At 42.0% G+C, this 16,284-nt stretch overlaps 1 protein-coding gene across 4 annotated transcripts in view; it reads right to left on the reverse strand.

Annotated features, from left to right (window-relative positions):
- Positions 1–16,284, reverse strand: part of lrp1ab (low density lipoprotein receptor-related protein 1Ab) — a 163,312-nt gene that overhangs the window by 50,306 nt on the left and 96,722 nt on the right. For all 4 annotated transcript variants that reach the window (XM_072656430.1, XM_072656427.1, XM_072656428.1 and 1 more), the window contains exons 21-28: positions 12,470–12,652; positions 11,914–12,111; positions 10,938–11,183; positions 9,227–9,424; positions 5,373–5,577; positions 4,061–4,225; positions 3,739–3,983; positions 623–754 (exon numbers count right to left, since the gene is read on the reverse strand). In XM_072656430.1, coding sequence (XP_072512531.1) covers positions 623–754; positions 3,739–3,983; positions 4,061–4,225; positions 5,373–5,577; positions 9,227–9,424; positions 10,938–11,183; positions 11,914–12,111; positions 12,470–12,652 — 1,572 coding nt within the window. The remainder of the gene's footprint in view (positions 1–622; positions 755–3,738; positions 3,984–4,060; positions 4,226–5,372; positions 5,578–9,226; positions 9,425–10,937; positions 11,184–11,913; positions 12,112–12,469; positions 12,653–16,284) is intronic.

A 16,284-nucleotide genomic window follows, 5' to 3' on the forward strand; every position in this document is an offset into this window, starting at 1 on the left:
GAGGGGACAGACAGTACAGCAGTAATACTGTCTCCTGATCTTTAGAGAAACAATGAGCTACTGACCAACACTGCGCGCACACACACTCTCAGAATACTGAACAGAGCAGCAGCCCTGCCTCCAATACTGATCAGAGAGAAAAAGAGGGGGGGGGAGCAAAGCCGAGAAAGAGTTAGTGAGGGAGCAAGGAAAGGAAAGGGGAAGGCAAGATGGCGAGAGTGAGTAAGAGAGCAAGAGAGAAGAGAAAGCTGAGAAAAGCAGAACAGAGGAAAGATAATAAGAGCAAATAGAGCTATAATATAGAGCTATATTATAGCTATAGAAATATAGCTTAAGTTTAAGGTGTATGTACGCACTGTTTATCTCCCGGACTGTAATCTGCTCAGAGTGCACTGGCTACCTAGTGATGCTGCATTAGCAGCAGTTTGAAAAGAGGTGGTGGCTGGCTTTACATGTGTTGGAAAAAAAAGGGGGTAAAATTCAATAGTCAAGGCGTTTTGCATATTCTTGGCACAACAATGCTGTGAATGATACTTTTCCAAAAATCAGTTTTCAGGAAAAGATTGTACGAGACCCCGCCCCTTAAAAAAAAAAAAGCAAACAGAGAATAAAAGCTGGCTACCATAGCAGGTGTGCTTGTCTGCCTGCAGCTTCATGAGGTGTGGGCAGGCACAGGAGAACGTCTGGTTGTAGTTGATAAGGCACAGATGAGAGCATGGGCCCTTTCCACCATTAGCAGCACAAGGGTTCGGAGCTGAAGGGAGAGAACCAACACAAACATGTGAGCATGAATCTCAAAGCACGTGCTCAGACTCGAACAGGCATACATCAGTACAGTACACATTCTGCATCAATAAACCCTGACAGGCCTGCTCACGATTACCCTGCGTTCACACTAGTATGACACTTATGTCACCCTCAAGTTTGTCTCTTGTGGGTGGGGGCGTGTTCGCGGCAGCTAGCGTTATCGCTTGTGGGCATGTAGAAGGTATAGCTTCTTTTTTTTATGACAAGAAAATGTAATAGCCAGAACAAATGCTACTGTATGTATTCTTTCCTGTATATGTGCACAGATGCATCATATGAAATTGGAAAAGAAAAGCGAAGAAGTCATGAGGCTCTCTTCCATGTTTAGCCCCACATTGTTGAGAATGAGAACGAAATGCTGGTAGGAACACACAGTTCAGGGAGCAACAAAAGGGGACCTCGGACATTGACCGTGGCTACTAATTGCATACCCCCATAGGAAATGACTGGTCGCTTGTCACACCATCGCCTGCTAGTGTAAATGCATAGATAGAATTATGGCGTTTTCACACCTGCACCTTTTAAATCCAATTAAATCGCAGGTGTGAACACAGTAATCAAACTGGGATGAGGGACAGAGACAATCGCACCGAGACCTGTAAAAGGAGGTGGTCTCGGTCCGGTGCCTTAAACAAACTCTTGAGCATTTAGTTTGTGGTGAAAAAGTGATCTGACCTTGATCCTACCCAACTATCAGGTATACTCAGCCAGGTGCTAACCTGGCATACTGCCCAGATAATTAGCCACTACAGCGATGAACTAATGCAATCTCCGCCAAAGCGCCATGTTGAATTACACAGAAATATGAACTAGTCCAGAACACAGGACCTTCTTCCTGCATTTACCTTCTCGCTCCCAACCAATAAGCAGAGAGCATGTTTTCACATGGTTTGTTGTGACGTTAAAGTGCGCTTTAATTTTTCCTGGTGTGGAAAATAAATCCAAACTCCAACCAAACTCAGGGGCAACTGCTCTAGCAAGGTTATAACTTAACGGATTCAGACCAGAGCAAACCAACTATAGGTGTAAAAACGATCAGACGAAATGGAATACTATAATTGTTAAAAACTCTGCTGCTGAAGCTAACCTCCATTTATGTTATTTTAGCTAGACACCGGGGCTGGCTAGCACTGCACTAATAGGGACGAGGGTGGGAGGCCACCCTACCAGTCCAGAGAAAGTGAGGTCAATCATGTCCTCTAGAGCTTCCCCACCCACAACTGTGCAAATTGCTGTGGCAACACCAGGGATCAAACCAGTGATCTCTCAATAATAGAGCCAGCACTTAGACGTCTACGCTACTCAGGAGCCCCATTATCTGAACTCTGATCCCAGTTAAATCAGTTTTCTTCAGAATATTGTTTTTTTTTCCCCCCATCAAGTCTTTACTTATAGCTGTCTTTATAAGCCATATTTTGTCACTTCTTCACCCACACACCCCGACCTCACTCCGGAACAATCATCCAGACTGACAGATACTATCTGACTGTGAGAAAAATACCACAGACATGTTTTGGACAGGCCTGGCTCACGAAGCAAAGAAAAGGTCAACTTTGCCTGGAGGAGAGTCTGCACGTGGGAGAGTATGTATGTGCGACTGCATGTGTATGTCAAAGACAGAGAGGGCAGACAGAGTCTATGAGGAATGTTGTACAGAAGACATTAAAACTAAGGAATAACAGAGTCTGTGTGTGAAATGTTTACATTTAAAGTTTTATCTAAATGATCTATGACTTGGTTCTTGAGACTAGTCATTTCAATGCTTTGACTGGATGATATCCATGAGATACTTTGTGGTTGATTCATATCCTAAATGAGTCAAACCAAATCTGAAGGTAGACTATAAAAGCCCTAGGCTACATTTGTTTTGTATTTTATGATTCTTCAAATAGGGGAACTTTTGTCCACAGATTATAAACTCATGTTATAAATCCTTAATTACAAAATACATAGCTTAATTAATGCATATATTGAGTATGATGCACCAAAATCCTAATGATTTCAATTATAAAAATGTTTTAAACATCAATAATTAATGTCTCTTAACCGTTAAATTGCTAAAAAGATCAACTGAACAAATCACAATGTGTGTTATTATAACAACTTAAGACACACTGTGTTAATGTGCATATTTGAACATCACATTACCCTCCCCAACTTTACTGGCATTATTGTAAGGAATTATTGTTTATTACATCGTAAACATGGAAACCAAGACAGAGAGGCAAACACATGTCTGAAAAATAAAAGAAATAAATGCTCATATTATTTGTGTGCTTTTAAAGTGTTTCTATTTTAAGTGCTATTGTTAGGAGATCCATGATTTACGGGCATTTTTTCTAGAAGAAAAAAATAAAAAGTAAAAACGGCCCAATTTTTTAACTTTCAATAGAAGGATTTTATTCCAAATACTTTTGGACCATTTCTATTGGTTCATTTATCATTAAATGTTGTTAAGGGTTTTTGCAACACAGCATCAATATCTGAACATGTTAACATATGAACGCTTTGCTATTCTATTCATTTTTAAACTGTAAAAAATAGAAAGTGTTCTAAAATTTATTTTCGAACTTATTGTTTCCTAACAAAATAAACATGTAATTATTTTGTTTGGTATTGCATCACGGGTGACAAAATTGCCCACCCTTTGGCTGACTAGGGTTTAATTCCCACCAATAAAAGTCCTTTAGCAAGACTACAAAAACGACATTAACCTGTCTGTGAAACATGATTCAAACGCCAAACGCCACAAACATTAACGCCACCTGAACAGTGTCCAAACTTTTGAATATGACTCCCCAAAACAATACATTCCAAATTGCTGCTTAATTTTCATATATAGACCGCGAGCGCAGGACTTGCCTACGGGAAATGCATATGTGTAATTGCTTAACCTCAGTGACGAGCTCAGCTATTAGTGTGTGTGCTGACCTTGAGGCTGTCTGGATGGGTGGTAGACCTGCAGGTCAAATGGCTGGGTATTGGTCCTCTGCACCACAGTCACGTTGTGCCCTGTCCACTTGTTGGCCTTGGCCAGCGTGTTGGTGCGCCAGTCTGTCCAGTAAACCTCCCCTCCGTACATGGTGACTGCAAAGGGGTGGGACAGGTACTCGTGCCCACGCAAAACTTCAATCAGGCCTGAACCATCGTAGGCAGCGGAGTAGATGGCGTCAGACCTAGAGACACATTGCTTGTTAGCAAATCAGGTAGGTTTGGGAAGCTCAATGTATGTGACTGATCTTTGAGTGTGTACCTGGCATCGATCCACAGAATACGCCGCTCGAGGTAGTCGACGGTGAGGCCGTTGGGCCAGCCTCCGCTGCCAGTTTCTCTGTGGATGGTGCGACGGCCATTGCCGCTCATGGAGGCGGCTTCTATCCTGGGGGAACTGGCATCCCAGTCCGTCCAGAACAAGATGCTGCAAATAAAAATGACGACAAAAATGCAGACTGAAAATGCATCCTCACTCAATACCATCATATACTATGACAGTTTTCCTAAAATATTAAATATCGTAACCCCTGTATTGTAATATGCATCATATTGCCAGATCCTTCATAGCCTTAATCCAGTAATAAACCTGAACAGAAAGCCCGAACAAGATCCAATCCTTTGTTTTTACTGCTATGCAGCCGTTTACCACAGCGCCCACTGGTGTCCTGTAGATGCCATAAGCAGATGATGATGTTAGCAGATTTTATTTATTTATTTATTTATTTATTCAGTGGAATATGAAAAACATTGGCCGTTGTAATGTTTTGACTAGGTTTGAAGAGACATAGCCAAACGTAATCAGATGGCAAATGTGAGCATGCTGTGTTTGGCATGCCCCCCAAACCATGTGGGATATATACCAGTGCCATGTCTTTCACTTCCCATGAATTACTGCCATTAATTATTGCTGGTAAACAAAACGGTCACAAAAAAGTTCCATTTTACTGGACGCAGTTTTGCTTGGCTTTTCTGGTTTTAAACTAGTGTTAAACAGCATCTACAGAATTCACAGCACTACTAAATAGTTATTTCATATCAGTAGGCGACAACAAACAAAAGGTATCAGTTCAGATTCAAAAATGAAGTGATTTCACTGCAGTGTTTTAAAGGAGGCTGATCACAGCTGAATGATCAGGGAGGTCAGACTGTATTATAGGATAACAAATTATTAAAGGGTTATTTTAAATGGCTACAAACAAAATATATCAGTTTAGAGTCTCACATTGTAGATGTGTAGTAGAGGTTTTTATGTCCGTGTTAACAAACAGCACATTTTACCCATATTACATGGCGGTATAACACAAAAATGCATAAGACTGTTCCTGGATTGAATTGGTGGCAAAAAGCAGGATCAGGACATCACTACTAATTACATTTGTTATCAGCCAAATAACCTCACAGACATTAATATTAACACTAGGTATTCACATTAGAACCTCTTAGTGTGATTTGTACGCTACTATGATGTCAGTTGCTGAAACAGCATGCATACTGTTTGCACATTTGTCTAAAATCACCAACCCTATGCCCTTAAAATAAATAAACAACTAAAAGTGTGTGTTTTGTCTCACCCATCTCTAGGGTCGAGGGCGATGGCTCTTGGGTGCTCCACTTCTCCAGCCAGCAGCGTGGTGCGCATGGTGCCGTCCAGTTTGGCCACCTCGATCTGATCCAGGTTACTCTCCACCCAGTAGATGTTTCCTGCAATCCAGTCCACTGCCAAGCCCTCTGGAGTGGCCAGGCCGTACTGGATAACCACTTCAAAACTGGTCAGAGCTGGACAAAACATGAAGGAGCAGTTAAGCTACTAAGTTCCTAGCCCATTAAATAAATGCACATAAAGTGGTCACTGGGTGTACATCAATCCATTGTTAAACAGACTGTTCAGGACAGTACTTCAGGCGTCCTGTTAAGACCGCTTCAAGAACACAACAATAATAACCCAAGGTTAATAACTGTAAAAACCTTTGTTTGTGTCCACTATTAGAAAAACACTGTACAGAAAATGTGTTTTTGTCCAAGGACACCACGAAGGAAGCTGCAAAAACTGTGAAACATGGTGGAGGGAGCATCATGGTTTGGGGCTGCTTTTCTGAAGCATTGAGTAACGCAACAAGAATGATCCAAATGTAAAAAAAATTAAGTAAGTAAACTAAAAAATGGTTGAAAAAGTGAGCAGTGTGTTCTGGAATAGTCAGGTCCTGTGGTCGAGTCCCGACCTTTACCCAATCGAAGAACTGAAGAGAGATGAGCACACGAGGCATCCCAGCAATACTGATAAGCTAACACACATTTGCAGGGAAAAATGAGAAATGGTACACAAGTCTACCGAGGCTTGTTAGGTATGACTGAACGATTTGAATGCGTGACCTCATTTAGCGTGGCAGGTAAACAGCTACAGCGCAGCGAGCCTCGACAGCGAGAATCCTTTACGTGTCTCCTGAACTGTCCTCCACTGTACAACAGAAACAGTCTTGCCTGCCACAACAACAGCAACATATGCAGGCCGACAAAAACAACTCCTAAAGAACATCTCCTGTCTTATGCCATCTCTGTCTCGCACAGTGGATCTCCAGACACGGGCAGGCATTGAGAGGTCCAGTTGTACACACACACACACACACACACACACACACACACACACACACACACACACACACACACACACACACACACACACACACACACACACAGCAGTAATTAGAGGCCTATGCCTCAGTGTTGTTGGGTTGGAGACAGCCTGGCCTCTGCACTCGAAGAGAGGGAGAGCTGAGCAAAAAAGCTCTTTTGTTTTGCCGCTTTGTCTCGCTGCTGGCAGCCTGGCCGGCTGTGTTTCCACTTAGTTGCAGGAGGAAAGAGCAGGGATTTGAAATCAGAGTTGGAAACTGTATCTCTATCGGTCAGAGTGGGAGTGTGGGATTGAAAAGGGGTGGGTAAGGGGTGTAACGGGAGTTTCGGTTTTGGAGGGGCTATGCATCTGACCCTTGACTATGACTGTTTGCAGTCACGCAAAGACCAAAGGTCTGTAAATGTTCTTCTCAGCAACATGAAAACACAACCAAGCAAATACAGACATGCACAGTACACAATGGAAGCGGGCCAGCCGAGGTTTTGTGGTCAAAAGAAAACCACTAATGATTTAGGTAACAGTCTGGTATGCCGAAGAGCAGCGCGCAGTATACCTACACACTGGAAAAACAACCTGTACATCAAAGGCATGCTTATTCAGAACAGCCCAAAAGCCTTCAGCTAAATTAATCAACTCGATTCTTAATCCTAATCTTTAACCTCCTCAAGCTATTACCCACTTCAGAGTGTCAACCGCAACCAAGGCGAAGGTTGGATGAAGCCACAGATTTCACAATCAGTCCTTCAATTATGTTTTTCACATAAAGATATGGAAGAGACAACTGCTCCCTCAACCAGGCATGACTAATATGAAGATATGAAGCTTATATTTAGTTTCTGAGCCACTAACCAACTGCATGACTCAATACACAGGCTGAATTAGTTTAATTTATGTTTAAATGGATTTAATGTTGAGTACATTCTTACAAAACAAACATGCTAAAAAGGGTTTCTTGAGCAATACCATAAAGTCTCAGGAGTCATGAGAGCGTTTCCTTGATTTTTCTGCCTTTAAAAGCTCATGCATGTAAGATAATACCCACATGTTTTATATCATAATGTTCAGAACAATCTCAGCTCTCTCTATAAGGAGACCCCATGTCACCTTGAGCACAGTGTGAAGAGATACTCTGACCCTAAATCTGAAAATTTTAGGTTTAAGAGTTTCAAGCTTGAGTTTTAGAAATTCCATATTTTTCCTATACCTCATGTGGACGAATTGTTTTGGTGCTTGAAATGGGTTTACCAGAGTCTTAACTTCACAAAAACAGTGTAACATATGAATAAAATAGCTTATAAATGCTAAGAGGCAGAAGATTGAGTGTCCATTGGTCAGTTTTTATGCAAAACCATAGATGGACGCATGAATTTACCAGTTAGACAGAGAGTTTCTCAACCCTTCTTCATTGCCTCGTAACTCCAGGAATGAGTCATGGACGGTCTCGAGATGAGATGAGAGTGGGCTCTACGAATTCAGGAATTGTTCGAACCGTATTTCTGAGCTGCACTATTACAAAGATATTAATAGAAACATTTGACTCAGTCAGCAGTTGGTTGGTTCCATTAAGAACCATTTCCGCAAAAGCAGTACGAGTCTGAAGAACCTTTACGTTGCATCAAGCCTTTAAAAGGAATCATGGGACCAAAACAGGATCTTCTTGTGCAATAGATGACAGCAAGGAACAGGGACGAGGTAGTAGAGACTGAATTTCAGTGAGGCTCAACAGACGGATCTGTTCAGCAGTCTGGCTGCCTGGGAGAAGAAACTGTTCATTAGTCTGGAGGACCTGGCATAAATGCATGCATCCAGACAGGAGGTGTGTTAACAGTCCATGTGAAGGCTGAGAGAGATCCTCCCTGATGCTGCCGGCTTTTCCTTATATACTGCTCAGCGTAGATATCCTTGATGGCAGGGAAACTTGACTCAGTAATGAGCAGTTATCACTACTCGTTGCAGTGCTTTCCTGTCTGGGACTGAGCAGTTCCCAAAGCAGCCCTGTAGGCTCATTGGCTGTTGTTGTTGAGTGCCACAATTGTCGAGTCATCAGCAAACTAGATGATGACGACTGTGATGTTTAGAGGGAATTATGATACGGGATGTCAGGTCCAAGACCAGCTTTTAACTGCTGTTCTGTGTCCTGTCTGTTGTTGCTGTGTCACGTTTACAACCAGGCTCTGAGCCAAGCTAAGCTAAACTGAAGTCTTGCCCGAACTTGACGTTCCACCTTGCCGGTCAGTCTTTTTCAAAAGCTACCCTAAACATTCTGTGTGACCTTATTTCACTAAACAAAACTAATAAGCTGTATTTGAACTGATAAGTACAGTGACGTTACCAGTTAGAAGGGAACTCTCTGATCCACCTTAAATAGTGCAGCAGTTACATTGTGTGCATTTTAACAGTTGGACGTAACTGCTAGATCATTTAAGGTGGAACGGAACGTTCCAGTTAAATGACAACTTCAGCCTTTTCGGCTGCTAACTGGTAACATCACCACACATCACTCCTCGCTGCAGCAGGCAGGAGCGGAGAAGCTTGTCTGTTAATGGCACCTAGAGCATTCCAGAAGGCTTTAACAAAAAAAACCCACAGACACAAAAAACAGAAAAGGGTTGGACCAGGCTTTAAAAGACGATACCTGATCCATTAAAACTGTTGTTTTCTTTATCGAACACTGTTACAATATGCATAGCTAGTGATGAAGTTTTACTGCAGGATCTGAACTGGCAAACCGTCCTCCTTTTTCTCCTTACTTCCATAACCTTTAAGCCCTTGAACTTTTTCAGTGACGTCTCTCACCTCCGTTTTCCGAAAGTTTCCCACGGTAGATCTTGTCCTCCACCACATCTGTCCAATAGAGGGAGCTCTGGTTGAGGTGGAAGTCCAGGGCGATGGTGTTCCTGAGGCTGGGCACCAGAACGCTAAACTCTCCTTTATACAGGTCAATCCGTCGGATCTCATGTCGGTTGGAGAAGATTATGAAGGGTTTGAATGGATCTAGATCAAGGAGAGAAGACACCACACCGCAGAGATTAAATGAATAGTAATGCGCAGATTTTACTGACGATACATACTGACATTATTAACTATGAACAAATTAACAGGTTATCCACTACTATGTACTTCCATGTAAATTAACACTCACACCAAAAATTTAACATCCGACCAGTTTGATCACAATGCATTTGAAAGGGGGGAGTAGAAAATTAGCTTTCTCTCTTTAGGTCAAAATCTAAAGAAAATAGACTTATTTTCAAGACTTTGTCTTCCAATCAAATTAATGAATAGAAAAAAAAATTATTTGTGGAAGGACATGATTATTTAAACTGCTATTTTTGACCAAAGTCAAATATCTGAGATTTAGTTTGGAATGAGTTTAAAGTTTAAATTGATCAGTAAGCATCACATGACTGAAAATCTTTCCCTTTTGATTCAAAAGCACAGAATTATTGCCAACAAAACGCTTAATCATATTACATGGACTAGATCCTAACAAACTAGTTTACTTGTGCTATGTGTTTCTGTTGTGTGTATATGTCAGTTAAATTGGTCTAGTTTCATGTATTTCATAGTTAAGCACATTTAATTCAGCCTATATAAGAATGATCATTTTTTCTTTTTCTTGACATCAACTTGGACTGGAACAATTCTGACTAAATCTGCAATATTTACAAAATCACTGTGAACTTAATTCATTTTACTAACACACTTATTAATTTATTCTTATTTAAATACAGGCTTTTACAGATAAAAAAAAAACAACATCACAGGCTAGCATTCCTGGAACATTTTAAAAACAGTGCTGGACGTTCCTATAACGTTCTTTGCTTGCTGGGTGAAAACCTTCAATAGAAGCCATATTGGCATTGAAAATAAGACAAGCTTTTCACAGCCATTAAACGGCCAGTGCACAGTTAGTATTTACTATCCGCCTCAATAAATCCAGGAGGTGCTTCATCACAATGTGCCCCCAGCATTTTGCTCTTTGAGAATGAAGCTCCTTTAAATGCATATAGAAATGAGGCCAAAAGCAAGGAACCAACGCAGCAACCAACCCTTTGATCTTATTACGGGTGATAAAGAGGCACCGCACCAATTAATAAAACATGACCGTCACTTTTTCACCTGAAATAGTTTTAACCTTAATAAACCTGCCCCAGTGTGCTCTAAATAAACCTCTCACCCACAGCCACTTCAGAACAGAACTGTAGCTGTATTACAAAGCTCCAGTCAAACATTTGGAATTGCTGCTGTCAATGCCATGAAACCAATCTGACTGAAAATAAGTGTATAAAAATGATCAACAATTCAGTCTCATGCACCTTTCCACCTTTTTTTGGGCAAGAACAAATTCAGAATTCAGAACTGTGCCCTAAAACACCCACAAAAGCTTAATTGAGAGAAAAAAAACATCTAAAATATTTAGTGTTTTACCATTTATTTGTATTAATTACACAGCAAGTCATTACTGTATATAAAGCAACATAAATTACTAACAACTCTCACTCACCGGTGCTTTTGCAGCTCTCGTTGTCAGGTTCTAGGGCCCAGCCCTCGTAGCATGCGCACTTGACAGTGGCCTTCTCCTGGATGCACCGCTGGCTGCACTTGAGGTGCTTGGCGCAGAAGCTCTGGATCTGGCAGGTCTTGTTGTCGGAGTCCAGTTCCATGCCTGGCGGGCAAGAGCACAGGATGCCCTCGCCCGGGGCGATCGAGCAGTTATGGCTGCAGCCTCCATTCTCTACTGAGCACAGGTCTGCAGTGTTGGTGAGGAAGAGTGAAAGAGGAAATGAATTAGAAAGGTGGTGGAAGCAACACGCTCTGGGTTTCTTTCTGAACTGGTATGCTGCTTACAGTGGATGAAACAAAGAAGGAGGACCAACAAAATTAACTGAACTCCACCAATTCTGCCAGGAAGGGTGGTCAAAAGGACATTTAGTACTAAAGGACATTGAGCCATAAATTGGTTGTGCTGTATGTATAATTGTGATCTGTGTTGATTTAAGAAAACGAATATTTTCAATGGCCATCTGAGATCTGAGATGGACTTCCTTCTCCTATATATATATATATATATATATATATATATATATATATATATATATATATATATATATATATATATATAGTCATTTCATTTAAACCTAGAATATAGAAACTGTAGTGCAAAAAAAAATTATGATATTATCATTTAAGCATATAAGAGACCTAGATTATGTTAATGGTGAACTCAAGCAGTCCATGCCAGCTTGAGCACAGACTGCCATTAAAGCAGAAGGGGTTTAATGGCAGTTGGTTTGAATGGCAAATATTAGGAATTTTTAAAACTGTCGAATCCTAATTTGGCCCTCAAATTTTGTCATTTCTAATTCCCACCCACTACTTAAGACTCATGCTTGTATATGCTGATTGAATTGATGATATCCTGATGATGGGGCCAGCACTTAAGAACGTGTGATGGATGATCTATACACATGCACGCTCACCACAGAGCTTCTCGTCTGAGCCGTCAGGACAGTCGTCCTTGCCATCGCAGAGCTTTTCAGCAGGCAGGCAGATGGAGCTGTTACTGGCGCACACGTGGTGCGAGAGCTTACACATCAGTGCCTCGCAATTATCCTCATCGGAGTTGTCCTCACAGTCGCTGTCTCCATCACACACCCAGGCCTTACTGATACACCGAGCTGGAGGGAGAGAGAGAGATGGTGTGACTGATACATTCAGGGCACTGCCAAGACCTAAGGACAGCATGACCGTGCCTTGGACTTCACACTACTAACATGAGCAGAGTCTAATTTCTTCAAGCAAGCTTTGCAACCCTCTCTAGGCTTAAACCCCACCAATTAGTGTTGTTATCAAAAAGCCTATATCAGTGCACACATGCACGTTTTAACTGATCTCATGAACTACATTTAGGATCAAGGAAAAACTATGTAGATCAGATTTTCATTGGATCTGCTCCTTTAAATCCTGGTTAGACGTACAGGACTAGAAACAGGCCGGCCTGGTTTTGGCCTCATTACTTCAGTCGGGCTGACCAACCTGAGTCCCTGCAGGTAAACTTGACAGCGGGGTCGCACATGTGCGTGACGCCCTCGCAGTGCTTCTCGTCACTCAGGTCCATGCAGTCCGTATCGCCATCGCACCGCCAGCGCATCGGGATGCACAGGCCATCCATCCGGCACTGGAACTCATCAGTGTGGCAGCCTCCAGGGGGACGTGTGGCTACAGGAAAACACCAGGGAGAGTTATGCAATGCATATACACACACACACACACACACACACACACACACACACACACACACACACACACACACATTTAATAAACAGGCTTAATGAGGCCAGCCTGGCAGCCTGTAGCCTGCGTGAGCTGTGGTCATCACCGAGCCGGCTGTCCAAAACAAACGTTCTCACGGACAGTGTGCCCGGCACTGGCATCATCACACGGCCAGCACAGAGCCTGATGCTCATGGCGAAAGTCAGGGGCAGAACAGGCTTACTTTAATGGGTCGGTTTTCACTTAAAAACCCTGTCCAATTAGGGTTTTTATTTTCTTCCAATGCACTCAATTTCCACCACTTTTACAGAAACAATGTAAACAGACATTCACCTGAAGCAGTTTTCATAAGGTGAGTAGAGTTACGCCAGTGATGAGTTATGATAATAGTAATGATCAGAGCACGCATCACTGGAACAGGAACAGTGAGCACTCATCAAAAACAATGCTAAACAGGGGATTAACAATTTAAACAAAAGGGATGTCCCGATGTTTTATGATATGGGTTCCTAAAAGTAAGTGGTGCATTATTTCATCTTACATGAACTGGAAACGTTGTTACTTAAAGTACACACCTGTGCACATTGTAGGCTACAGCAATGCAACTACTGGGTCAGGACTTAAGATTAAGATTAATTAAGATTAAAAGACTCAGGACAGGGGTCAGGACACGGGCGGTTCTCAGGGACGGGGAGCCCGGCTCTGGCATTATTAGGCTGCGGGTGGAGAGGCTAGAGCTCATCACGAAAGTCAGGCTTTGGCAGGAGTTTGGCTTCGTAAGAACTGGCTCTGGCGCTGAAGTGAGACTAATGATTTCCAGACACGAGGCTAAGCCAGGCCTACAGGCTCTCTCTCTCTCTCTCTCTCTCTCTCTCTCTCTCTCTCTCTCTCTCTCTCTCTCTCTCTCTCTCTCTCTCTCTCTCTCTCTCTCTCTCTCTCTCTCTCTCTCTCTCTCTCTCTCTCTCTCTCTCTCTCTCTCTCTCTCTCTCTCTCTCTCACACACACACACACGTTCACGCAAGCTGACGCACTTTCAAACACTCTCACACGCTCACTGTAAAGAGGACAGCGCTCATTAAGCTTTGGCTGTGGCTGTACTGTACTGTAGCTGCATGAACACTGCCAGTCAAAAGTTTAAGCACACTAAGCCCGACATGAACCGAAAGGACGGAGAAGTGATGAAATGGAACAGCTCAGTCGACCGACCTTCAAAAGACCATATGGAAAACAAACTGGCCTCTTCTTTGGAAATAAAATGCAGTGGGTCATGCAGTCCAATACGATGCGTAAAGCTTGTTGAAGTTTACTTATATCGAAACGAATGAACAACTACTACCAGTCCTGAATTCTGTGTTTTTGTGATGTCACTAAAACCAAAGCATCTACAAATTTGCCTATTCAGCATTCAGCACTTAAGCCTCGCCCATTCACACTGAAGTTATGCGTTTTTGAAACTGGCCTGCATTTTGAATGAGGTAGAATACATGGAAAGAGTGCATATTTACATGATTCAGTACCTACTATAAGCGATCCAGTATCTACTCTGAATTATCCAGGAACTGCTGAAAATGTAGCCGTAATAAAGGATCGCGTATCTACTAGAAATTATTCAGTAGCCGTTATAAAGGATTGCGTATCTACTAGAAATGATTCAGTAGCCGTTATAAAGGATGCGTATCTACTAGAAATGATTCAGTAGCCGTTATAAAGGATTGCGTATCTACTAGAAATTATTCAGTAGCCGTTATAACGGATTGCGTATCTACTAGAAATGATTCAGTAGCCGTTATAAAGGATTGCGCATCTACTAGAAATGATTCAGTAGCCGTAATAAAGGATTGCGCATCTACTAGAAATGATTCAGTAGCCGTAATAAAGGATTGCGTATCTACTAGAAGAAGAATGATTCAGTAGCCGTAATAAAGGATTGCATATCTACTAGAAATGATTCAGTAGCCGTAATAAAGGATTGCGTATCTACTAGATATGATTCAGTAACCGTAATAAAGGATTGCGTATCTACTAGAAATGGTTCAGTAGCCGTAATAAAGGATTGCGTATCTACTACTAGATATGATTCAGTAGCCATAATAAAGGATTGCGTATCTACTAGAAATGATTCAGTAGCCATTATAACGGATTGCGTATCTACTAGAAATGATTCAGTAGCCGTTATAAAGGATTGCGTATCTACTAGAAATGATTCAGTAGCCGTAATAAAGGATTGCGCACCTACTAGAAACGATTCAGTAGCCGTAATAACGGATTGCGCATCTACTAGAAATTATTCAGTAGCCGTTATAACGTATTGCGCATCTACTACAAATGATTCAGTAGCCGTTATAAAGGATTGCGCATCTACTAGAAATGATTCAGTAGCCGTAATAAAGGATTGCGTATCTACTAGAAATGATTCAGTAGCCGTTATAAAGGATTGCGTATCTACTAGAAATGTTTATTTAACACAATATTACCCCAAAGTCTCAACAAATAAATTGAATAGCACATGCTTCAGTGGTTAATGTGTCCTCCCTTTACCTTTATCTAGCCTCCCCTCTTTTCAGCAGGAATCTGCAGGCCGATTTTTCCACAACTCCAAAGTTCATTTTTGGGTGTGGACTCTGGGGTGGTCAACCCATTGTTCTCAGACCATCAGCAGCTTCAGCACTTTTATTTTGGTTTGCTTTTCTTTTCTTTGTAAGATTAGCTTCAACAGCTCCACATCCTTTCAGACCCCCAGTGATGTGTCATCTTCTCACAGTGGAAGGACGGACAGAGAAACATCTGTAGATTTGTTCGGAGCTGAGGCGAGAGTGAAGCTAGCCCCCCCCCGCCCCCTTCTCGAAGATAAAAGCATTTAGTGCTGTTTGGCTGCCAGAGCAGTTTTGGGGGTCAACCAGGTCTTGCACGGTTGTTAGGGGTCCCATTTTGTCGGTCTCTTTAAATTAGTTTTTGAACTCTGAATACTTTTTCTCTTTGCCTTTTCTCTTCCATGTAAATAAGCAAGTGGATTACCTTTGATCTAATCTCCACAGGAGCATCTCCTGATGGGTTGACTGGGCTGTGCTTTTCGACTGGAAATGAAGTAAATGAGTGCTCCAACTGTTTATAAGTTATTATCTTCACTATCCCACAAACCATCTTTCATTAAAAATATGCTGACAAACCAGGTCTCTCCAAATTTAGTGCACATTCCTAAAACTACACAACACACTCGTCTCCACACAGTACTTTACGATACACTCTTCTCCAACACCACAATGGGCCAAGAGAGGGGCCAACCATGAAGCAACTCACTCTAAAATTGTGGCCAGAGAGGACAGCCAAAAGAGTGTGGGGAAGAACTTCGCGAATATACAAGTGTGTCTGTGTGAGAGCCTACGTCAAACGCTCTGCACATCTGTTCTTGCGTAATCCCCTTAGACAGCAGATTTCACAGCTGTCCTTAATGCTGGACCTTCAGTCTTCCTCTCAGACAATAATTTGACATACTTTAACTTCTTTTCTTTTTGAAGAGGGGGGGGGGGGGGGGGGGGCACCACAAGCTTTTTCTTTTCTCTTTTTTTTTTTTTTAACAA

Source organism: Salminus brasiliensis, chromosome 14 (genome assembly GCF_030463535.1).
Source record: "Salminus brasiliensis chromosome 14, fSalBra1.hap2, whole genome shotgun sequence".
Classification (NCBI taxonomy): domain Eukaryota; kingdom Metazoa; phylum Chordata; class Actinopteri; order Characiformes; family Bryconidae; genus Salminus; species Salminus brasiliensis.